Source organism: Acinonyx jubatus, chromosome E2 (assembly GCF_027475565.1).
Source record: "Acinonyx jubatus isolate Ajub_Pintada_27869175 chromosome E2, VMU_Ajub_asm_v1.0, whole genome shotgun sequence".
Taxonomy (NCBI): domain Eukaryota; kingdom Metazoa; phylum Chordata; class Mammalia; order Carnivora; family Felidae; genus Acinonyx; species Acinonyx jubatus.
In genome coordinates, this window is record NC_069396.1 from 47,452,907 (window position 1) to 47,478,210 (window position 25,304).

General features: G+C 48.0%; 1 protein-coding gene and 1 long non-coding RNA gene across 2 annotated transcripts; one reads left to right on the plus strand and one right to left on the minus strand.

The window, feature by feature from the left end:
• The first annotated feature begins 1,698 nt into the window (after positions 1-1,698).
• LOC113595304 (uncharacterized) lies at positions 1,699-8,530 on the plus strand. Its single transcript, XR_008293647.1, has 3 exons — positions 1,699-1,971; positions 2,349-2,544; positions 5,963-8,530. It is a non-coding gene; the product is annotated as an uncharacterized LOC113595304 (long non-coding RNA).
• A 1,390-nt stretch (positions 8,531-9,920) lies between these two features.
• LOC128313238 (cytochrome P450 2B11-like) lies at positions 9,921-25,052 on the minus strand. The gene is made up of 9 exons (XM_053210571.1): positions 24,777-25,052; positions 21,299-21,461; positions 21,003-21,152; positions 19,230-19,390; positions 17,262-17,438; positions 16,826-16,967; positions 14,905-15,092; positions 14,564-14,705; positions 9,921-10,656 (listed from the first exon to the last, which is right to left on the minus strand). Exons 1-9 carry the CDS (start codon positions 24,945-24,947, stop codon positions 10,466-10,468), a joined length of 1,485 nt encoding a protein of 494 aa, XP_053066546.1. The 5' UTR covers positions 24,948-25,052; the 3' UTR covers positions 9,921-10,465.
• Between the last annotated feature and the right edge of the window lie 252 nt (positions 25,053-25,304).

Here is a 25,304-nt window from a genome sequence, read left to right on the forward strand (position 1 = left end):
TCCATGTGCCCATCACTTGATGAAGGGATAAACGCTGTGTGAGCATGAAATTAACTTGTTGGCCTTAAGCCAAGATGTTCAGGTTGCTCATCACAGCCTCACACGCCCTAACATAGGCCACAACTTTCTGCGGGGCCTCGGTCAAGTCCCCTGCCCTCCTGGGCCTCTCTTATTCCAGCTCTAGGGGACAGCATGATTCAACACTAAGACACCTACTATTTTTTAGACAGATCAAAGGAGAAAAATAATTTGCCCATTATGACAGGAGCTGAAAAGATATTTAAGAATACTCAAACCAAGGGCACCTGGGTGGCTCAGTCAATTAAGCATCCGACTCTTGATTTCCACTCAGGTCATGATCTCATGGTTTGTAAATTCAAGCCCTGCATTGGGCTCTGTGCTGATGGTGCAGAGCCTACTTTGGATTCTCTCTCTCCATCTCTCTCTGCCCCTTACCCACTTGCGCTCTCTCTCAAAATATTAAAAAACAAAAGAATACCCAAATCAAATCCTGATCAAGATGTTTAAAAATGAAGAATCTGATGTAAAATAGAGGGGGGCAAAGGTCTTTCCTTAATTTGATTTAAAATTGAGAAAAATAATTTGGCTATTGTTGAAAGTGCTGCTATAAACATTGGGGTACAAGTGCCCCTATGCATCAGCACTCCTGTATCCCTTGGGTAAATTCCTAGCAGTGCTATTGCTGGGTCATAGGGGAGGGCACCTGTTGGAATGAGCACTGGGTGTTGTATGGAAACCAATTTGACAATAAATTTCATATTAAAAAAATAAAATAATAAAATTGAGAAGAATATATAATAGAATAACCATAAAATATATGGAAAGGGTCATAGACAGCATTAAGCTTAACAGAGAAAAAGAAAATATTCTTTTTTTTTTTAAGCTCATATATTTATTTATGAGAGAGAGTGTGCACATGAGCAGGGGAGGGGCAGACAGAGAGAGTCCCAAGCAGGCTCTGTGCTGCCAGCACAGAACCTGACCTGGGGCTTGAACATACAAACTGTGAGATCAGGACCTGAGCTGAGATCAAGAGTCAGATGCTTAACCGACTGAACCACCCAGGTTCCCTGAGAAAATATTCCTTCTTAAGGTTCAGAACAGTCAAGATTTCTCACTATCACCACTATTATTTAACATGATTCTGTAAGTGCTAGACCATGACATTAGGGAAAATCTTATGTTATGATTTAACATAAGAAAAAATTAAGTCAAAATATCATTATTTTCAGATGTTAACACCAAGAGAATAAATAAAAAAAACTATTATAGATAAAAGTAATATAAGGAAATTGCCCAGTTTTGACAAAAATATCCTACCCCCAAAAAGCCCACTGAACTTCTGATATACTAATTAAAACAATTTAAAATACTATGTTAAGGGGCACCTGAGTGGCTCAGTCAATTAAACATCCCATTTCGGCTCGGGTCATGATCTCACAGTTGGTGGTTTGAGCTCCACATCAGGCTCTGTGCTGATGGCTCAGAGCCTGGAGCTACTTCAGATTCTGTCTTCCTCTCTCTCTGCCTCTCCCCCATTCATGCTCTGTCTCTCTCTCTCTCTCTCTCTCTCTCTCTCTCAAAAATAAACATTTAAAAATTTTAAATACTATGTTAAAAGAGTGCTACGGCCTGAATTGTGTCCCCCCCGCCGCACCCCCAAATTCATATGTCGAAGCCTTACCTCCCAGTGTGATGGTATTTGGAGAAGAGGCTTTCTTCTTCAATGAGGTCACAGGGGTGGGGCCTGTATGATGGGATTAGTGTCCGTGTAAAGAGAGGTAGAGACACCAGAGCCCAGAACTCTCTCTCTCTCTGCCTTGTGAGGACACAGCAAGGAGGCAGCTGTCTGCAAGCCAGGAGAAGAGACTTCATGAGAACCCACCCATAGTGACACCCTGATCTTAGACTTTCAACCTTCACAACTGTGGGAAAATAAATGTCTGCTGGGTAAGCCCCCCACCCTGAGTTATGTCTATGTCATCCTGAGCTCGGTGAGACAAAGAGGCACTTTGAACTATAGCCCCAATCTCCTCCTGTGTTTCTTAGAAAAAAACTTAGCAAGAAATATGTAAAACCTAATTAAGAAAACGAAAGTCCCACTTGCCAGCAAATGGTATGACCGTGTCTTCAATGGACACATTACCTTTTTGTTGGGGATATCTCAAATTTTAAAGTTGTCAAAGCTATCTAAATTAATCTGCAAATTTAAATTCATCCTGGTAAAACCCTAGTGGGATTTTTTGAGACCTTGACAAAATCATTTAAAAGTATACTTGGAAGAACAATGCCCTATTTGGTTAATAGTTGTGTCCCGATCCCTCTAGCTATCCTCACAGACTACCCTCTTCCCCAAATCTCTTTGGACTTCTCTATAACCCATCAACTAAAAGATTCACATCTGGATCACTGGAAGCCTCCAAAGACCCAACTCAAATACAAGAGGCAGGATCTACAGACATACCTTGGAAATATTGCAGGTGTTATTCCAGGCCACTGCAATGAAGTGGGTAGCCCGATAAAGTGAGTCAAATGAATTTTTTTGTTTCCCAGTGTATATAGAAGTTATGTTTACACTATGCTATAGTCTATTAGGTGTGCAATAGCATTATGTCTGAAACAAAGTTTAATAGTTAAAATTAGTTAATTTAAAAATACTCTGCTAAGAAATGCCAACCATTTTTGGGGATTTCAGCAAGTCCTAATCTTGCTGATGAAGGGTCTTGCCCAATGTTGATGGCTGCTGATGGATCAGGGTGGTGGTTGCTGAAGGTTGGGGTGGCTATGGCACTTTCTTTCTTTCTTTCTTTCTTTCTTTCTTTCTTTCTTTCTTTCTTTCTTTCTTCTTCCCCTCCCTCCCACTCTCCCTCCCTCCCTTCCTTCCTTCCTTCCTTCCTTCCTTCCTTCCTTCCTTCCTTCCTTCCTTCCTTCCTTCTTTCCTGAAGTAAGCTCCATGCCCAGAGCAGGGCTTGAACTCACAATGCTGAGATCAAGAGTCACATGCTCTACCAACTGAGCCATCCAGGCACCCCTGGTTGTGGCAACTTCCTAAAATAAGACAACAATGAAATTTGCTTCATAGATTGACTCTTCCTTTCACAAATGATTTCTCTATAGCATGCGATGCTGTTTGATAGTGTTTTACCCACAGGAGAACTTCTTTCACAATTGGAATCAGTCCTCTCAAACCCTGCCACCGCTTTATCATGTAAGTTTATGTGATATTCTAAGTCCTTTGTTGTCATATCAACAGTCTCCCCAGCATGCCCGCCAGGAGTAGATTCCATCTCAGAAAACCACTCATTACAGATCACCTTAACAAATATGATAATAATGACAAAGTTTGACATATTGCAAGAATTACCAAACTATGACACACAGACACAAAGTAAGCAAATGCTGGTGGGAAAATGGCACTGAGAGACTTGCTCGATGCAGAGGTGCCGCAACTTTCAATCTATAAAAACGCGGTTCCTGCAAATCGCAAAAGAGCGACATGCAATAAAATGAGGTATGCCTGTGTTCTCATGGGTTAGTGCCATTAGGTGATTAGATAATATGAATACTAACCCTAGGTATGTCTATGCTTGGGAACATGTGCGACCACAGAGAAAATTATTAGAACCATGCCTATTGACTTGACAATATATCAACAGCATACTGTTGTTATATTATAAAAAGAAAGATACACACACACACGCACACACAAGACAAATGACACGTTGCAATGAGATAGACATAAAGACAGGTGGAAAGGAGACAGGCACACTGGACACACAAGCCGCAAAGTGATAGATACAATATGAACCGATCTTTGTGTGTGTATATATGCAGTACGTATTCATATAAACTTAAAGAAATCGTGGAAAGAGAAACATCAAATTTTGAATGTCTTCTCATGAAGGAGGAAAGTAGGAGAGATGACAAAATAGCTTGTAAAAAAAGACAGCTCTATTGTACAACATATTTCAAGAGGTATTTTTTCAGTCTTCTTGACATCTAATACAGTAAAAAAAAAAAAAAGCACAGAAGAGAGAGGACATTTCTACATTTCTAAAATCTCCCTTCTTCCCACAGAAATCTGGAAATAAAAATTCTCGTTATAGTCCAACAACCAGAGACATGAATCATAAGACTGCATCAGGATTCTGTGATCCTGCCTGTCTCAGATGGTATCTCCAGAAGTGAGTGTCCTTGATGACAGAGTGGGGGATGCCAAGGGGCATGATGTCACTGAATCTCTGAATTTTGCAGATGACAGCATCTGTATAAGGTATTTTTGCCAAATCTTCCAGGGCTAGAAGACGGTGTGAGCCAATCACTCTGTCAATCTCCACCGGACTTTCTCTAAAAATGATGAGAGTGGCAGGGTGGGTAACATCAATGAATGACCGTAATGTGGGTTCAACCAAGTCACCCAAAACATGACCTACAGACTGTGGGGGGAGGGTCTTGTGAACTTTTCTTAAGGTGTCATGTTATTGTTCCTTCTCAATGAAAGCATGGAGAAAGAAAGTCAATGGCCTTGTAGGGAAGTCTTGTCTGATGTTTCCACTCTAGTTATGAGTGGGGCTCACTTGGGTAATGATGGGTGGGTGGAAATTCATCAAACTTTGGCCACTTTTTTTTTTAACTAAAGATGGATTATGGCTGAAACTGGTGTCATATCCTTTGGTCCCAGTGATTTGCTATGTGATTTTTAGATAAGCCACTTCCCCACTCTGACCTTGAAATTGATTACCTGTGAAATAGGGGAATTTGATTAGATGAGAATTTCTCCAAGTCTGATCTGCAGACCACCAACATGAGAAACAATTGAGGGGCTTTTTAATTAGTAAATCAGCAAGCTGCTCCAAAGAGTCAAGTTCTTTGTCAAGTTCAAAGTGTCAATCTCAAAGCGTTGTGTCAAGAGCCATGTGCTTTAAGGGGGCACCTGGGTGGTTCAGTCGATTGGGCAGCCGACTACAGCTCAAGTCACAATCTCTCAGTCTGTGGGTTTAAGCCCTGCTTCGGGCTCTGTCCTGAGAGCTCAGAGCCTGGAGCCTGCTTCCAATTCTGTGCCTCCCTCTCTCTCTGCCCCTTCCCTGCTTGCCCTCTGTCTCTCTCTGTCTCTCTCAAAAATAACAAATAAAAAAAAATTTTTTTAAGAGGTTAAAAAAAAAAGAGCCATGTGCTGTCCATGGGTTGCTTAATTGAATGAAAAATATTTTGTAAGCTAAATTATTCTGTCAACTTCAAAGTGCCTTGTTAGCAACAAAGCTTTATCATAAGTTACCAATCTTCACAGGGGTGAATCTTTTATTTTTTGGACTGACCAGGCTAGAAGTTGTATGTCCTTACCCATCACGTGACCACCTTCCAGCATGGCTGCAAGACCCTCCACCCTTTCTGGCCCTCAACCACCCTAAGCCCAGCTCACCTAAAATATCGGGGTTCTTAAGAAGGAGTAGAATCCCAAACTAGAGAGAGGTGCTGGAGCTCTCTGTGCCAGCAAACAACAGTAAGACCGCTGTGTAGACGAGATTCTTACAGTGGAACTCACTCTCAGGATTCAGGAACTCCTGGGGAATACAAAGGACATTACTTTACTTAACATCTCCCCTTGCAAAGATACCCAGCTTCTGGGTCTTCTTTTCTTCTCGCCCACTCCCCTGTTACTCTGTACCAGTTTTTCTTTTTTTCTTATTTCCTTTTCTCTCTATCCAAGGTCAGCAATGTAGCAAAAAGTGTGGGCTCTGGAACCAAACTGCCCAGGTTCAAACTCAAGCCCTACCATTCCCTGGTTGGATGTCTTTGGATAAGGAACTTAACCTCTCTATCGTGTAGTTCATCATCTGGGGTTATTTTGATACTAGGTATGTAAGTACTCAATATATGTTAGGGATTGATATTTTTTGGTTTTCATCTTTTCTGTCTTTGGGTGTCTTTGCTTTCCTTGCAGCTGCGCATCCAGGAGTGATATTGAAGATGTTTAACAACCAGTATGACACTTGCCAAACCAATCAGAATAGACGTGGGCCCCTGACCAATCAGAACAGACATGGACCTCCGACCAATCAGAACAGACAGGGGCTTCCGACCAATCAGAAAAAAACATGGACCTTTGACCAATCAGAATAGACATGGGTGTCTGGCCAATGGAGCAGACACGGGCCTCCAACCAATTAGAACAGACAGGGGGGTCTGGCCAATCAGAACAGACATGAACCTCCGACCAATCAGAACAGACAGGGCCTTCCGACCAATCAGAATGGGAGAAGGTGGAGAAGGGTCTTGAAGACCCCCTGCAGGGGCAGTTGCTATCTCATAACAGGAATTCCAGGAGAGCCTAGGGAAGCTGAGGAGGGAATAGGGGGTGCGAAGGGGGATGGACTAGTGGCTTTCTTACCAACACATAGGGAAGTAGTTCAGCATTTAAACAATGCATACATCATATCCAAACATATTAGCTCAATGTCAGTAATGTGCCCATCACTCTCTTTCCCACCTGCCCCCCATCCAGCTCGCCCTTGCCTTGTCCATGTGGACCAGGAAGGAATTAATGAAGTCCTGCGGGGCCCTGGGGTCCAGCCTCTTGATGTTCTCAGGGACAAAATCTTCCATTTCTTGAATTTTGTTGTACACTCGAGTGTGGGTACCAGGAAAGTGTTTCAGGATGCCGGAAAGGAGTTCAAACATCTCCAGGGAAGAAGCAAGGAGTTCCCAGAATCTGTTCTCTCTGGGCTGGTGCTACAAGGGTTGAGGCTGTACCTGCACAGCACAGCAATATCTGACAGGCTTAATTCATCCCGTAGCCTTCGGGAATGTGCCTCCCAGTTGAGCACTCATACAAATACTCTCAGTGGCACGTGAACAAGTGCGTTGTTACCTCTGCTGGGATTTCTCTCACAGGCCACCCTCTCCTGAGGCCTGATTCCTACCTCCAGTTGGACTCATTGCCTCACTTAGAAGGGTGTAGAGGGTAAGTGTGTGCACAGAAAACCGATCTCGATGCCTTCTTGCCTCAGTGTTAGGAGAAAAAACATCTGATCCCTTCCCAAGTTCCACCCATCCCAATTCCTGGCCCACCATGGAAACTTTGGCCTCACCTGGTTGTAGAAAGAGCTGGCAAAAGTGGAGAGATCATTCATTCAATGTAGCAGCCTTAAGATTCTGGGGTCCTGGTACTTAAAGTACTGGCCAAAGATGATGGTACAGATGATGTTGGCCCTGGTGGAGTGAAAGAGGAAAGTGGGATCCAGATAGGTCACAGGGTGATGGGGGTGGGCGGTGGGTGGAGGACTGCATTGTCCTTCTGGAAGGCTCTGACCTGGCTGGTGCCTTCTTAGCTTGGTTGGTTTCTTTCTCTTTCTCTTGGCCAGCCTGGCTTTCACTATGTCTCTTATCACACCTCTTTCTGGGCATTTTGCACTTTGTGTCTCATGGTTTTCTTGGGCTCTGTCTTGGTGTGACCTTCCTGGTGCACCTGTGTCTTTGTCTGGTCTTGTGTTTGAGTCTTTGTTTGAGAATCAGCCCCTTCTACTCTGTTCTCTCTCTTTCTGTGTCCCGTCTGTCTTTGTGGCCCTGTCCTTGGCCTCACTGTCAGTCTTTGTTTCCCCTGACTCTATTTCTCTCCTTACCTTTTTCTTTCTAAGTCTTTTCCTTATAGTTTCTACTTCTGGATTGATCTTTGTTGGTATCCTGGGTTTTTCCTCTGTCTTGCTTTCTCTGTCTGCTTTCTCCACCTCTCTGTCTCCTTCCCTGTTTTCCTCATTATTTTTCTCTTTTTCTGTCTCCTTCTCCCTTTCCCTGAACTTGTCTCTGCATCTCTCTGTCTCTGGATCTCTCTGTCCCACCCTCTGCCTGCCCCTCCAACTCCTGAGAAGTCCCCAGGGCTCACCCTGGGATTTCCTCAGTTCCTCCACCAGACACTGAGCCTCATCCTGGTTTCGTTTCTCAATGTTCCGCTTCCCCATCCCAAAGTCCCTCATGGTGACCTGAGAGGTTTGTTGAAGGGCCTTCTAACACTTTCCATTAGCGAAGATCATACCTGATTGGTGGGATATAGATGGAAGATTGGGAGGACACATGGGATGTCCCCACCTCTTTTCCCCAAACCCACCCCTATGCCCCACTCACCTCTTTCCCTGAGGATGGGATCAATGATGGCGATGTGCCCTCAGCCAGGGAAAGCCTCAGCCTGACCCACCAGGGCCTCCCTCACTGCCTTGTACCCACACAGGTTGATGACTGGCCCAGGTAGATGGTGAGGGCATCCAGTACTTCACCCGCAGCTGTGGGGGCAGGGTGCAGATCTCACTCTCACTCCAGAGAAGAGTAAGGAAAGAGTATCCACCCTCACACGTGGATCACATGTGCCAGCCTAACCAAACCACCACTACTCCCTCCCCACTGCATCCTTATCAGGGAAGCATGAACACTTGAACGCTGTGGCCTCCTCCAAGCCCTTGCCCCAAATGTCATGTGCCCTTGCCCCAAATGCCCTCCTCTTTCAGCTTTTACAAGAACTCTCCCAGGTTTGAATTTTAAAAATTACAGAGAATCCTCACACATAAGCTCTAGTACCTCTCCCTTCCCACCCCAGCAGAACCAGAGCTCAAAGCCTCATGTCTATCAGAATTTTCTCTCTCCGGTTTACCTTCCCTGCATTCCTTCTTATAAGAATTCCAGAAGCTTCTCTCATGGGCCCGATCCCAGCTGGGAGAAGTCAGTCCCCAAGCTGGCCTGCGAAGTCCCCCCACAGTTTGACCCTCAAGTGCCTTCCTGCCTGTGAGCTGTCTCCTGTCCACCGACCTCCTGCATTCCACCCGCTTTCCCCATCCCATTTCACCGCTTGGAAGGACTTGAGAAAGCCCTTGGGGTTTATTTGCAAAAAGTTCCCCAGGAAGGGCAGAGGCCACAGTCCCGGAGGGACTTGACTCCGAGAAGCCGGGTGGCCCCAGAGCAGCAAGGGGCTGTGACTGCCATGGTCCCGCCTATGTCTTCCTTCCATCCTGCTGTCCCTCTTAAAAGGTAGGCTGCTCTGTTGTGTGTCACCTTCTCTTTTCTGTGATCGTCGGGGCGGATGTGCCAAAAATATACTTTAGCACAGCTCTTGGTAACTCCCCAGTGGCATCAGGGAACCCAAAGATGGCAGGTGCTACAAAAGCCAGGAAGTTTAGCCTCTCTATTGGATCCCCAAACTGGCTTCCCATTGGCCCCTGGCTGGCCGGACGTATCTTAGCAGGCAATGCCCTTGAACCTGGGGTACCTTCTTGAGGGAAGGGCGGTGGTGCCAGCTGGCAGAGCCTGGTGTAGGATGGTCTACTGCAAGGGTGGCTCTTGGCTGATTTTCTTAGAGGGTGGCATTGCATCATGACGGATTGGAAATCGCTAGAAGACCGAACTGAGGCATCCTGAGATCGCTGGAAAGAAGGATTTGCTATGGGCCTCAGAAGAGAATGAGAAATGAAGAAAAAGATAAGGTCTGATGGGGGAAGCCTAGCTCCATGTTGGGTGGGTTTGAGGCTGCCTGATTTAACCATTCATTCATTCATTCCTTAGCAAATATTTGCCTTCTTGGGCCTGGTTTTGAGGTGAAGAAGTTCTCATCTTCTAGAAAGATCCCTAGTGACCTGACAATAAGTGGGTTCACGTAAGATGGCATGGATCACCATCTTCCCAGGGGATGTCAGGATTTGGATGTTTGTTTCAGTCTCAGGGGATTTGAAGGGGAATACCAGGGAATCCAAGGCACCAGGGGAGAATCATGCAGCTGAAGGGGCCGAGGAGGCCCTTGCATAGAGGGACGGAAGTAGGGAAATTCAGTAAGAATGGGGATGGCAGTGTACAAGCAATGGTCTACAATGTGGATGAACCCCAAAATATTATGCCAAGTGAAAGAAGCCGGACACAAAAGAGCACGTATTGTATGATTCCATTTGCATGAAACACACGGAATAGGCAAATACATAAAGACCAAAAGCAGATTGGTGGTTGCCAGGAGCTGAGGGGAAGGGGGAATGGGGAGTGACTGCTAGAGGATTCCAGGGAGGTCACGTATGTACAGATCATGGAGCGCAAACAGTTGCTAAATGGAGACTGTGGTTGTTCTGAGGAAGGGAGAAGCCCCTGGGGGAAGCCGTGGCCTGGGAGGCACAAATGCAAAGAGCATCTGAGTCAAGTCTCCCGTCTTAGCCCCCAGCTTCTATATATACACCACACTGGGAACTCTGTTAACAAAGGAAAGGAAAACACTTCCATGAGTCTATACAAGAGCTGCAGAGTGATGGTCTGAGATGAGGCTGCAGAAAGGACTCTCCCACAGAGGCAGCAACCGAGGAGGGGGGAGACACTGGCTTGTGGTGGGTCTCTCAGCAGCAGGAAGACCCAGGGCCAGTCAAGGAACTGGCTTCTGCAGAGGTGGGAATACTTCCTGATCCTGGGATCCTTTGAGGCCCTTCTCTCAGTCCCCTCTGCGGGACCGAAAGCTGATCTGGTATACTGGGGGCACTCTTCCTATGCCACTCTCCTGGGGTGTGAGGTCGATGTCCTTGGGGGCCACAGGGCTGGCCACAGAGAAGTTCTGGAGGATGGTGGTGAAGAAGAGGAATAATTCCATGTGGGCGATGCCTTCACCAAGACAAATGCGCTTCCCTGTGAACACAGAAGGTCACCAATGTGGGCACAGAGCCGATGCACATCCCTTGCCGGTCACATCCCAAAGCCCAGACTTCTGTGTCCATCAACAACAGATTTGTATGGGACTGGCCTTCAACCTGCAATCCAGGGTGGTGTTTTAGGGGCGTCCCGAGCCCTCTGAAACCAGGGGCTAACGTTTGGGTGGAGGTGCCTTGCACATTTTTCCAGCAGAGTTTGTAGCTTCTGTGAGATTTCCAGAGGCTTCAGTGGCCACTTGGAGAATAAACACCCACTTCAGGTTAGATGTGTGTGCGTGTGTGTGTGTGTGTGTGTGTGTGTGTGTGTCTGCCTCCACATGTGCAGGTGTGTGCACATTTCTGACAACATTTTTAATGTCCTTCATCTCTAATATGAGGAGGATGGTACTTATTTCAAAGGACTATTATGAACTTAAAGAAATTAACATTTGTAAAAATTCTCAGACTAGGACCTGGCCTGTACTAAGGATACTATAGGTGTAGTTATTGTTTGTGTATGTTTCTGGGTGTGTGCAGTGAGAAGAGTGTGTGGGAGTGGGTGGGGGGTGGGGAGTGTATGCTTGTGGTAGGGTGTGTATCTGGTAGGGGGGGTGTGTGTGTCTGGTAAGGAATGTATATGTGGTGGGCAGTTTGTGTGGGAGGGGTGTGGGGTGTGTGTAGGGGGAGTCAGGAGGAGTGTGTGGAGCGTGTGTGGGGAGAATGTGGAGGGGAATGTGTGGAGAGTGTTTGGAGGTAGGGGTGGGCTGGGAACAGGTGTGTGTGGGGAGTATGTGTGGGGAGTGTGGGGAGTGTGGGGGGGTGAGGGTGTGGGGAGGGGTGGGGGTGGAGAGTGTGTTGGGGGGAGTGGGTAAGGAGGAAAGGGAGGGGCAGGAGGTGTGTGTGGGTGTGTGTGGGAGGAGTGTGTGGAGGGAATGTAGAGGCGAGTTGTGTGGGGAATATGTGGGGAGAGTATGGAGGGGAGTGGGGAGGGGAGTTGTGTGGGGTGAGAGCTGGGCAGGGGTGTGGGGAGGGGTGGGGGCAGAGAGTATGTTGGCCCGGAGTGGGTAGGGGGGAATGGGAGGGGAGTATTGGGGGGAGACTGTGTGTGGGGGTATGAGAGGTAGTGTGAAGAGGAGTTGTGTGGGGAGTGTGGAGGGCAATTGTGTGGGGAGTGTGGGGGTGAGGGGGTGTGGGGAGGGGTGGGGGTGGGCAGTGTGTTGGGGGGAGTAGGTAATGAGGAAAGGGAGGGGTGGGAGGTGTGTGGGGGGGGTGTGTGGGAGGAGTGTGTGGAGGGAATGTAGAGGGGAGTTGTGTGGGGAACATGTGGGGAGAGTATGGAGGGGAGTGTGGAGGAGAGTTGTGTGGGGAGTGTATGAGGGTGGAGAGTGTGAGGAGGATTGGGGGGCAGGGAACACATGGAGGCAGTGTGTGCGGTTGGGAGCATGAGGGTGTATCTGGCACTGTGTGTGTTTTTCTGTATCTGGGTTGTCATTTTATCTCAGTCCGAGACCCATGAGCTTCAAAAGTTTGGGGGAAAAACCAAACTACACTTAAAATTGTGAATGGGGCGGGGCACCTGGGTGGCTCAGTTGGTTGAGTGTCTGACTCTTGATTTTGGCTCCCAGGTCTTGATCTCTGCATGAATAGTACGGAGCCTGCTTTGGATTTTCTCTCTCCCTCTCTCTCGGCCCCTACCCTGCTCAGGAGCCCATGCTCACGTGCTATTAAAATAAATAAATAAATAAAAAGAATTGTGAACGGGTCTGCTTCCTTGGATTCCCAGAGGTGTGAGAGCCTCCAGTAGGTTATGAAGCATGGGCTTGAAGAGAAATAACACAAAGGGAGTAGGAACCCCAGGAAGAGGCACCGAAATCCTCCTTTACCTCAGTGGCTCTTTCTTTTTTAATGTTTACTTAGTTTTGAGAGAGCGCTCTCAAATACACAGAGTGGGAGCAGGGGGGTGGGGCAGAGAGAGAAGGAGACAGAATCTGAAGCAGGCTCTCAGCTCTGAGCACAGAGCCTGACACAGGGCTCGACCTCACCAAGGGTGGATCATGACCTGAGCTAAAGCCCCACATTTAACTGACTGAGCCACCCAGGCACCCCACCTCAATGGCTCTTGATCTGCAAGCTGGCCACCATGGCAAGGCCATTCAGATATTTCCTAGACCAGTCAAGGTGTCAGACATTACGCCTATGTGGACAGCTCTGGGGGAAATGTCTGTATCTTTTTGGCACATCAGAAGTTAGGTAACAGGGACTTAGAGATACTCAGAGCAGGGCTCTAGACTAGTTCTCCTGTGACTGGTTCTGTGACCCAGTTCTTTCCAGAACAGCCTGACTCCTACTGTCTCCCTCCCATCCTCTCTTCCAATCCCAATCCCTGGGACTGTCCACTGGGACACCCTTCACTATCCCGTTGGCTCTAACATCTTTTGGCTTGGTTTGTCGTTCTTTCCACTCATGGCAATCTTGCATCAGTCTTTTGCTCTGATTGACCTCCCATCAGACATTGCTCCTCTGTCTCCTTCCTCTTTTGCCCACTTTCTTCAATCTTGAGCTCCCTGTCTCTGTCCATTTGGATCTGATTCCATCTGAAACTCTCTCCCTCCCTCCCCCTCTCTCTCTCTGTCTCCTATTCCCTCTCTGTTTCCCCTTCCTCACTGTATTGTCTCATTGTGCCTCAGTCTCTGTCACTTGTCCCCTGTCATTATCTCTCTCTGTGTCTGTCTTTGTCCTTCTCTCCATTTTTCTCACTCATTCTTCCTTTGTCTCTCTCTCTCCTTCCCTCTCTACATCTCTGCCTCTCTCTCTAACCTTAGAACAGGACTAGTGAATGGGATCATGGGCCCCACCCCACCATCCCACAAGTCCCCCAACTCTCACTTAAGATGAAATGAGGGAAGCCGTAGCACTGGGCAGAGCCAGGGGATCTGGGTCACTGGGGTCACTGATGGAACTCAAGACTAGGGCCTTGGTTCGGGGGTCCTCCTTTCTCCCAAAGGATGAGGATTCTGGGCATTGGTGTTTTCTCAAGACAGGGCCACATAGTGGAGAACGGGGAAAGAGACAGGTCAGGGCATGTCAAGCCCAAACTTCCCCCCAGCTTCCAAGGCCCTCCAGCTGAGATCTTCACCCTTCTCCCCTTTTAGAATCCACACTCCAGACTCCCTGGGTTTGTCTCGTTTCTCAAATACGCCATGCTGTCTCCACCTTCAGGCTTTGACTTGCTGTTCCCTCTGCCTGGAACACTCTTCCTAGTGGCTGATTGATACTCACCCCTGAGGTCTTAGCTTAGAAGCCAGTGCTTCGAGGAAAGCTTTTCCTCACCGAACCACCAAGAGTAGTCAGTATTTCCTCTTTGTGTTCCCAAAGTCCCTTTCAGAGCATTTATCACAGTTATGATTAATGATAATAATCATCATCACATCCATGAGCATCGACTTTGTGCCAAGCAGTTCTAAGCACATTGCAAGCATTAATTAAGTTTAATTAGGTATTATTTTGTGGTCAAATGATAAATGCCTATCTCCCCTGCTGGACTGTAAATTTCCCAGGGCAGGGACTGTGTCTCTATGTGACTTGCCCAGTGCGTCATCTTCAGCCCCCATTAAAGCACTGAGCTCAGAGTAGTGCTCATCAGCTATTTTATACCAAGGTGTATCTCTATACCAAGGCATAGAGAGGTTAAAATACTTTCCCAAGGTCCAGCTTACCAAGATGTGCCTTTGGGATGTGGTCTTCTTAAGCCCTGTCTAGGGCTGCAGGGAAGATGAAGTGGGTTAAAGGTAAAGCAACTGGCATATAGTAGCTGCTCAATGAACCAAGATCTCTCCTGGACTGTCTCAAAGAGAGAGTAGCCTTTCACTCTGGTGTCTGGGATAGAGAGTGCAGGCCTGGCTTACCCATGGAGAAGGGGATAAAAGCTTCAGTCTTCTTCAGTGCCCCATTGGCATCCAGAAAGTGGTCAGGGTTGAAGGCATCTGGTTTTTCAAAGTAATGTGGGTCATTGAGAGCAGAGTGCAGGAGGGGATATACTTCAGTGCCCTGAGGGAGAGTCACAAGGTCAACAGATACTGCCATTCCTTTCCTCAGCCCACCCTTAAAAACAAAACAAAACCAAACAAACAGACAAACGAAAAACCAAGAGGGCCCTAGTGATAAAACCAAAAACAGGTCAAGTGCAGAGATTAAGAGAACCCAGGATGCCCACACAGGAAAAATGTGGGAGCCCAGCTGGCTTCACCTTGGGCATGAAGTACCCTCTGAAGTGAGTGTCTTTGGTGACCAAGTGCGGCGCGCCAATAGGGAAGAGGTCACTGAATCTCTGAATCTCATGGATGACTGCGTCAGTGTATGGCATTTTGGCTCGGTCATCAAGGGATGGAAGGCGGTGTGGGCCAATCACCTGGTCAATCTCCTTGTGGACTCTCTCTGAACAGAAGAGTGGGACCAGGGAACCTCATTTTATTTTATTTTTTCCAATATATGAAATTTATTGTCAAATTGGTTTCCATACAACACCCAGTGCTCATCCCAAAAGGTGCCCTCCTCAGTAACCATCACCCACCCTCCCTGCCCTCCCACCCCCCATCAACTCTCAGTTTGAGGGAACCTCATTTTAAAGAGACATTTCAGCAGGGACACTGCTTTGTGTGGGCTAATGAGCCAGGAAAAACCTGTAATAAAGGGTTAGGTCATCGACACCCCTCAGAGCAACAAGCCTGGAAGAGGGGGAGGCGGGGGGGGGGCCGGTGGGAAGCAAGAATTCTCACCCTTTCAAATCTATTGAATCTTATGAATTATCTTCCCACAGGCACAGGTAAACACACACACACACACACACACTCACGTGCGTGTGTGCGTGCGCACATGCACACCCCACAATTTTGCACAGAATTTCACATAAGAACTCAAGGCTATAAACCTGTCAAAATTCTCCCTCTAAAAAGACTGAAGAGGAGCCTGGGTGGCTCAGTCAATTAAGCGGTTAAATGTCTGACCTCGGCTCAGGTCCTGATCTCAAGGTTCATGACTTTGAGCCCCACATCAGTCATTACAGAACCTGCTTTGGATTTTTTGTCCCCTTGGTCTCAGCTCCTCCCCCATTCACCCTCTCCCCTCTCTCCCTCTCTCAAAAATAAACATTGAAATTTTTAAAAACAAAAAGAGTAGAAAATGACCTAATATTTATTGTGTGTGTATTATAGATGAGACACTGTGCTAGGTACTCAGGAATATAACCATGAAATAGATCAATAGATTAACCCACAAACACCTGGATAAATGAGTACATAAGCCAGTCGACTTATGAATGGAAAGAGTGATGAATGGAAGAACATTAGTGAATGGATGTATGTATTTGTTTATCAATCAATATATGAATTATTGGGCCATTAATTAATAAATGGCCCACAGACAAATAAGTGAACCTGATTAACCAGTAAATCAATTGCATTAATGAATGGATGGCTAGATCTATAGAGCAATAAATAAATAAATAGATTAGTGAAATAACAGGTATCAAAAAGTGATGAAATAGGTATAAAAATAGATAAAATAAAATAGGTATAAAAAAGGAACAAATAGGTGGAGGGATTGAATGACAGATAAATAATCAGTGATGAATTAATTGAACTAAATGCATAATAAATGGATGAAGGGTGGATTGAAAGACCGATGGAAGAATTAAGGTATGAAATCTAGTTCATAGGGCAGATGGATGCATGCATGGACAAACGAGCCAATGAATCAATGACAAGTACTTCATTCATTAATCCCTGTTTCAAAAGATCAACAATTGAATCAATTAATCCAAGTAAATAATGGAAGCCTAGGTCCTTGAATCAATCATAGGTGAAAGAATCTGAGTATACAGGTAATCAATACAGGTACCAAATAAAAGGATAGACAAGTGGATGGATGGGTGGGCAGAGAGAGGAGTCTGTCTTTACATGATGGAAGAACACACCGACGGATTGTTCATCCATCCACCGGCGGGGCTGCCTTAGTCAGGGGCTCATTCAAAACCTGCAGCGCTCCTGGTATATATAGGAGGTGAACACTTCCTCTCTCATTCAGGAAGGATCCCAGCTGCACTTTTGCAGCTCCCAAAGGGGTGAGAAGCCCCCGCCCCCTGCCTCGATCGGTTGTCCCCGCCCACCCACCTGTGACGTGAGGGTACTTGAGCATGAGCTGGAAACCATAGCGGAGCGTGCTGCTGGTGGTCTCCGTGCCGGCGAAGAAGAGGGAGAGCACCGTGCAGATGAGGTTCCGATGGTGGAATTCGCTGTTGGGGTCGGACTTCTCCTGAATCCGAGCGGTAGGGGGCGTGTCAGGGGAGCGGGGGCTTTGCTGCACGCTCTTGCCTGGGGGCGCCCTCCCCTGCTGCTGGGTCTCACACCACCTGTCTCTCTCTCCCTCTCTCCTCCCAACTTTCCCCTTTTTTCCTCTTCCCCTCAGTTGGTTCCTGAGTCTCTCCTCCCTTTCCCAATCTCCCTCCCCTCTTCCCCACTCCCTTCCCCCTTTCCCCACCCTTCTTCTCTTCGCTGCCATCTTTTCCTCCCTCCCTGCCCCCTCCTGTTCCCCTCCCCCAACCCCCACTTTGTCCATGCGGATCAGGTAGGCATCGATGAAGTCCCGGGGGGTGCTGGGGTCCAGGGTTTCACGGTGCTTCTCCACAGCGTCCTCTATGAAGGCTATGATTTCCTGCGTGTTTTTGTAGATTTGCCTGTGTGTACCTGGAAAGTACTTCAAGAAGTTGTAGAAAAGCTCGAACACCTGCAGCAGAGAAGGGGCTGTGAGGTCCTTCTGAGGTGGAGCCAGTGAGTCACAGGGAGGAGAGCCCTCCTGGGGCCTGGGTAGGGCAGAATCGCATCTTGCTCTGCCTCTCTGTTTCTGTCTCTGCCTCTCACTCACTGATTCTAAGTCTCCTTTGATCTGTTGTTCTCCCAGTTTTCTCCTTCTGTCTCTTCCTCCCTCATCCTCCCGTCCTGTTTTGGTTGCTGCCACACCTCTCTCCTTGGCGCCTCTCCTTACCCATGTGTGTCTCTTCTCACTTGTCTCCCTGCAGCTACTTTTTTCTTTTAAATCATCTCTACACCCAGTGTGGAGCTCGAACTCACAACCCTGAGATCAGGAGTCACCTGGTCTACTGACTGAGTCAGCCAGGTGGTTGGCTCTCTGTGCTTCTATTGCCTACTTTGCCCAGTGGATCTGTTTGGCTCGGACCTCTCTGACTCTTTCCACCCCTCACATCTCCTTTGCTGCACCAAACATTGATAACATGATGCATACACAAGATGAGCCTACTGCCTGCTTAAGACTATTTATTTTGGAACATATTTCTACTGGATTGTCTAGGATTAATGTAATACCTAACTGTTGCAAATAATTGCCAAAAAAAAAGGTGGAAACAGAGAGTACAATGTAAAATTCTTTGTTAATTAAAAAAAATTTTTTTCAAGTTTCTTTATTTCTGACAGACACAGAGAGAGAGAGCATGCCAGCATGAGTGGGGGAGGAGCAGAGAGAGGGAGACACAGAATCCAAAGCAGGCTCCAGACTCCGAGCTGTCAGCACAGAGCCCGATGCGGGGCTCGCACACTTGAACTGCGAGATCATGACCTGAGCCAAAGTTGGACACTTAACCAATGGAGCCACCCAGGCACCCCAATCTTTCTTAATTTTTAGCGATAACCATTGATAACTCTCTAGTCAATCTCGTTCTAGATTTTTCTCTCTCTGTGGTTCTCTGTGGGAAGAGAAAAGTGAAATCACCTGCTGCACCTGTTGCAAATATTCACTCTGGGCCCCATCCTAGCTTTTTGTATCAGACTGTCTAGCAGGAGGTCATGGGAGTTTGTGACTAACCATTTGGAACAGTCCTACACACAAATCTGACATACGCTCCTGGGTACGAACCATAATGAGGCATACTGTTCTGCAGTTTAATTTTTTAAACTTAATGTACAATTGGGGTATTTCCAGATTCGTTGAGAAACAGAAACCACGCTATTTTGTTTTAAAAGAGGAGCATATTACTTTATAATCTGGGAGATATTTTTAAAAAGACCAAAAGTGGGTGGGGAAATGGGGAAAATGAAGAAATGTGGTCCCTTATTTTCACGTATCCTTGAATTTCTTCAATTGAGGAGATTTGCCAAAGACAGAGGTGAAGATTTGCAGGAATCAGGAGCAGAAGAATAGAGAGCCTGACAGTCTGAGTCCTATTCTCTCCCTCTGTCTCCGCCACTCTGCCTCTCAGAGTCTCTGATCTCTGCTCTTCCTTGTCACTTTCGCCCTGTCCTTCTCTCTCCTCTTCCAAACCCTCATGTCTTGGTCTCTCTTGCTGACTCTCTGACTCTCCATCTCTGTCTCCTCATCCTAGGCTCCCCATCCCTGTCTCCCATCCCTCCCGCCCTCTACTGCTCAGTGTCCCTGTCCCTCCCTGCTGTCTGTGCCCCCCTTCCAGCCCAAAGCTGCATTTCGGGGACACCAAAGCAGATCACCCCTTTCCCTGTGCCCTAGACATCCACCTCACACACCAGCCTCCCACACCAGCTCCCTGACCTGGCTGGAGAAGGAGCTGAGGAGCGTGAAGTTCCGGTAGAACAAGTCCAGCAAGCGCAGGAACTTGGGATCTTTGTAGCTAAAGCGTGTTCCAAAGACAATGGAGCAGATGATGTTGGCAGTCATGGAGTGGAAAAGGAAGGTGGGGTCCTGGAAGGCTCCTAGGAGGAGGAGGCACAGGTCATGGGACACGGACTCAAACAAAGGCCTTGGGAGCACTTGACCACTGCCCCGTCTGCATGTGACTGCCCTCCCTTGCTCAGTGATGACAAAGAAGCAGGAACAGGAACCGCTAACGTTCACCAGCCCAGATGATGGGCCAGCCAGGTCCTGTTCTCAGCACTTCAGGTATTATTTTACTAAATTCCCAGCACAACCCTGGGGGGAAAGTGCCGTTCTGTTATTGTCTGCAGGGTCGTCGGGCTATGGAGGCTGTGTGGTGGATCCCTCTCAGGCCTCAGCTCTGACCCTGGGGGCAGGTAGTTAAGTCCCAGGGGCAGATGGGTGCAGGGCAGGTGTTCAGTCAATCACATGTGCAAGTTTAAAAGCTCTGCTCTCCCTGTCCCTTGTCTGTCATCCCCTCCCTTCATCTCTTCTCTCCACCTCCAGGGCTCTTTGGTCTCCAGGGAATCGTTCTGCACTTGACCTCCCTGGATGGGAGGGGAGCAGGGACTGTGCACCCACCCGGAAGTGTCATGGCATCAGCCTCTCTCTGCAGGTCTCACCTGTCCGTCTTCTCTTGCTCCCCTGCACACCCTTTCCTGAGCTTGTCTGTCAGTCTCATTTTCACTACCTTGGTTTCTCTCTGCCTTGGTTTCTTTTTGCTTCTCCCGGTCTCTTCCAGTCTCTCTTTGTCTTCATCTCTCCATCTGTGTCTCTTTTCCCTTCCCTATCTCTCTCCATCTGAGTCGCTCTTTTTCCATCTGAGTCTGTCTTCATGGTCTGCTGCCCCTAGTCCTCTATTGCTCCCTATGTCTCTGCCTCTGCCTCTCCCTCCCAGCCTGTACATTTACCTCTCGAAATCTCTTATGAAAGGACCCTGTCATCTTTATGTCTCATAAACACCCTTCTATGGAGAATCCAAAAGTAAGTAGAAGTGCTTTTCTCTTTTTTTTTTAAGTCTATTTATTTTGAGAGAGAAAGAGAGAGAATGAGTGGGGGAGAGGCAAAGAGAGAGGGGGAAAGAGAGAGAATCTGTGCTGTCAGTGCAGAGCTGGACGCAGGGCTCGACTCACAAACCGTAAGATCATGACCTGAGCCGAAAGCAAGAGTCAGATGCTTCACCAGCTGAGCCACCCAGGCCCCCCTCAGAAGTGCTTCTTTGATAGCCCATCCCAGCTGCCTGAGGGCAGGACGCCCCAGCTGCCCTCCTTGCTCGCTGACAGCTTGTCAATAGTCTACTCAAGAAGAATGAAAACCCACTTTGGCATTTGCAAAGTGTCTATCATTTTCCCCTTTCTCTCTTTGCCTGCTTTTATGTAAGTCTTATTTTTGCCCTTGCAGATACACGTCATCCATGGATTGGTTTCCCTGAACCCAAGTAAATAGCGTGCTAATACATAACCAAGTTTATGTCCTTGAGTTACTCTTGACACTATACACCCCATATCTCTTCTGGCTCCCTGTGTTCCATTCCTACCCATCTCTGTCTGTCCCTCTGTTGGATGGTCTCTCAGGGTCGTTCTCTGTCTCTGCCTCTCTTTCTCTGCCCACAGATACACCTCAGTCTTTCTGTTGCCACGCACCCTGCATACCCATTCTCCGGGGACTCACCCTGGGTTTTCCACAGTTCCTCTACCACACACTGACACTCCTCCTGAATCCGCTCCTCTATACTCCGCTTCCCCATCCCGAAGTTCTTCATGTTGGCCAGAGAGAATCGCCGAAGGAGCTTCCAGCGTTCCCCGTTGGCAAAGATCACACCTGCGGGTGTAGGGAAGGCATGGATTGCCAAGAGGGTTGGAAGGGGACTCCGGGCCCCTCTGCGCCTCTTATCCCCCCTTCCCAGACTCACCCTCCCCAATTTCCATCTTCCATCATTCCCCTCCAGGTGCCTTTGAGGTCCTTACCATAGCCTTGGAAGATTCGTTCTACAGTAGAGACTCTCCCGCGGCCAGAGAAGGCCTCAGCTTGGTCCACCAGGGCCTCCCGTATGGCCTCTATCCCACACAGCATGACCACAGGCCTTGGCCCCAGGTACACCGTGAAGACATCCCCGTATTTCTCTCGGAGCTGTGAAGCATATCCACGCCCAAGGTTACTGTTAGCCAATGTGCACCCATGTGGCCATCCCAGTTGTTAAACCACAAAAACACTCATGTATAGATTGGCAATTAGCTACTGAGTACCCCAAGACCCTCCACCCCAGGGTGCCTTCCCCTCCCAGGACCCGGCAACTAAAGGATTAACCCATGACCCAGCCAGAGTCTGCATGGTTGGTGCCCTAAGCAGTACAGATGGTTAAATATCTCTTACTTCTGCCTATACCCTTGAGTCAAACCAGAGCTCCCCAGCAGTGAAACTGAAGGGTCATCCTTCCTGTGACCCAACGTCAACCTGCTGTCTTTCTCCTGACAATTTCCCCAGAGAACTACCCTAAACCGCTTGGTAGATATGAAGAGAAAATGATGGCTTCGGGGATGATCGTGACAGAACATCAGCACAGGCATTTGAAAAACTGCTCCGTGGTATTTACTGAAGCTAAACACATGCACATTCAATGACTCATTAACTTCACTCCCAGATGTGCGCCCAACCAAAATGTGTACGTGGGTTCACCAAAATACCAACAACCTGATTCGCTGAAGATTTTTTTAAAACTTTTGTTTATGTATTTTTGAGAGACAGACAGAGTGTGAAGAGGGGAGGAGCAGAGAAAGAAGGAGACACAGAATCCAAAGCGGGCTTCAGGCTCTGAGCGGTCAGCACAGAGCCCGATGCAGGTTTGAACCCACAAACCGCGAGTTCATAACCTGAGCCAAAGTCGGAAGCGTAACAGACTGAGCCACCCAGGCGCCCATTGAAGTTTTTCAAATAAAATTCTCAGCAACGCTGATAGAGAATAAATATATGGCGATATAGTCATGCCATGGAATAATTATGCAGCAATGAAAAAGAACCCACGCTACTGCCAAGACTTGAATGAAACTCACAGGCGTAGTGTTGAGCCAAATCAACCAGACACAAAAGTGTCCATATGTCTAACTCTATTTCTATGAAGTCAAGATAGTGAGAGGGTGGTGACTGGAAGGGGACTGGAGGGTGGTTTCTGGGGACAGGACGTGTCGTTACTTACCTATATATCAATTACAGGAGTATGTCGCTTGAGAGAATTCACTGAGCTAACGTTTAGGACTTGTGCACTTTTAGGGGTCATGTTAAGCCTCACTAAAATTTGACTTAAAATCATGAAAAGGTTAAGTTTACTGCAAAATCTCTCCCACTGATCTCTGCAGAGCCTCCTTATGGTCTCCCTACTGCCATTCCCATCCCCTTATGATCAGTTGGCCACCCACCTCACCCCAGTCTGAAGCCAGAGTATTCCCTATGAAAATGTAAATTAATTAATACCCCTAACTGGCTCCAAACCCTCCAATGCCCCCCACTGCGCTGAGGGTAAGATCTGAGGTCTCCACCTTGATCCACATCGCCCTGCATGAGGTGGCTGCATCACCCCTCTGCTTGTCCTCCCCCTCGCCCCTTCCCTCCTTCAGATCCAGCCTCCATGTTCTCCCCCAAACATGCCGAGCTTGCTCTCACTTCAGTGTTCTTGCACTGACACCTGCCTCTCTACGGTGCTTTGCTCCTACATCTTGCAAGGTGTCTGCTCACAGACACAGCGAGACTGAGCCTCTCCCCCACTATTCAATCTAAAGTAGCTCCACCACTTTCTAAAATAGCACCTGGCTTTCTTTTAATCATAGCTCTTGTCTACCTAGTATTTCCTTATTTGCTTAACTTGTATGCCTTGTCCAAAGCCACATCATCAATGCCTAGAATATTCCCAGGACACAGAAGGTGCCCTGTAAAGGACTGTTGAATGAATGGATCAAAAGAGCTGCCATTTAATGAGCACTTACTATATACACCAGGCTCTATGCAGTATGCCACCCAGTCCTCATTAATGTTATAAGACACACATTCTTACCACCATCTCATTTTAACAGAGGAGGAAACTGAGACTCAATGAGTAAGAGTTGACTCTGGAACACAAAATCCACATCTGTCTGACTCTAGAAAGATCTGGGAGCATACTAGGGAATGGAGGAGGAGCGGGGCCACCTTCTCCGGCCTGTCCCATCGTGACACCCCTTAGTCCATTCTCTCCCTTCCTGTCTCCAAACATGCAATAATAATGGAGGATCATGGACCCCTAAAGAATCCTGGAAGTTCCATGGAAGAACTTGAGGGGGTCTGGAACTCTCAAAATTTTATGTAAAAATCTTTGTGGACATTTGGAGGGGAGAGAGCCCACAGCTTAACCAAATTCTCAAAGGATTTGTGATCCCCAAATCATTAGGTAGCTTTGGCCCAGGAGGACATTGGAGATGAGGACACCTCTGTGCCAGACCCCAGCTTTCCCTCCATGAAGTCCCAGCTGTGTGACTGAGGACAAGTGTCTTCCCCAGGCTGAGCCTCACGGTCCATAAGGATAGCACCTCACCTCGCCCGCAGGCGTGTGGTAAGCCAGACCTGATGAATTCCCACGGCGATACAGATAAATCCTAGCCATGTAAATCTGAGCAAAGAAATCAAGCCCAGGAGTTTACAGAAAAGCATGGTGCCCTTGGGAGGCACTGAAGTAACAAGTACTCGGGGTCTGTGCATACCCATCCCTCCACTTGTGGGAAAATTCTCTCTCTTAAAAGCAAAGGGATGACAAACCCAAGATTCAGGAGTGTGGTGGCCTCGGGGTACGTAAGCTGGCAGTTATGTCAGTGACCCAGTTCTTCTGTTGCCAAGAGGGTGCACCGATGTAGATTACATTATTCATAAATAAATCGATAATCACATGTAAAAGCATGCATAGAAAGCAGTGATACAGAGCCTGGTAAACACTCCAGTGTCAGCCATTACTGCACATTTGTTTGTGGCCGTTATTGATAAGAACCTTGTGCCTCCTCCCGTCATCCTTCTCCTCCTGGCGTCCACCTGGACCAATCTCCGCTCTCTTTTCTTGCCAGAGGAGAAACTTACAGTTGGTGACTCTGCCCCTTCTTTTTTCTCTTCCAGGGCCGGGCAGACGCCCAGAGACTCCACAGGCAGAGGCAGAAGAGTATGAAATTCTATACCCATGGCTTGCGCCCAGACGCCTCCGCGTGCCCACCCACCCACCCACTCCGGGGCCAGTGCCCACACACTTCAACTGAGCAGGGACGCCTCTGACCATCTGACCACCAGCTACCATGCTTCACCTCCATGCACCTTCCTTGCCACCTTCATACACCCCACCTGGAGCCTGAAAGGATGCCTTCACTCCTTCTGGGGAGTGACCCCCAGATCCAGGGGCAGGGAGACACCCTCAGAGCCCATGCATCGGCATCTCACCCTCAGGAAGGATTTGAGTAAGCCTCTTCTGTCCATCTGCAGAATATTCCCCAAGAAGGCCAGAGGACGGGGGCCTGGCGGGAGGCGGCCATGGGCCTTCGGATGGCCCCTGGCCAGCAGAAGCAGGAGTCCCGTGAGGACAGCAAGAAGGAGAACGACACTGAGCTCCATGGCCCGGCCCAACTGTCTTTGTCCCAACTTCAGCCTTGATTGATCCTGGGCTTTTTATCCTGAGCTGGCTGCCCCACCCAGTTATGTAACTGCATTCACTCCCCGCCTCCCTTCTCATCATGTCCAGGAGTGTGAACTTTAAAGAGTGATGTGCTTTTTCAAGTATGGGACGTCCCATTCTTCCGGCTCACACAACCCTGTACATGTTGGCAGAGACCAGGTGGTACCGATTCCAAAGTCCACAAGAGTGCATGTGCCTGGTGCACACATTGGGCGTATTTGCTTGCGGCTATGGGTGAGCATGAGCTTCGCCTCGACGTGCTCGCGCTTGCATACGTTTCCCTACGCCTGCTTGCG

Coding starts and splice junctions, on each gene's coding strand:
- LOC128313238 (XM_053210571.1), bottom strand. CDS start 24,947: ATGGAGCTCAGTGTCGTTCTCCTTCTTGCTGTCCTCACGGGACTCCTG. Junction 15,093..16,825: donor CAAGTACCCTCACGTCACAG/GTGGGTGGGCGG, acceptor TCTTCTGTTCAG/AGAGAGTCCACAAGGAGATT. Junction 10,657..14,563: donor TTTTATCCCCTTCTCCATGG/GTAAGCCAGGCC, acceptor CTGTGTTCACAG/GGAAGCGCATTTGTCTTGGT.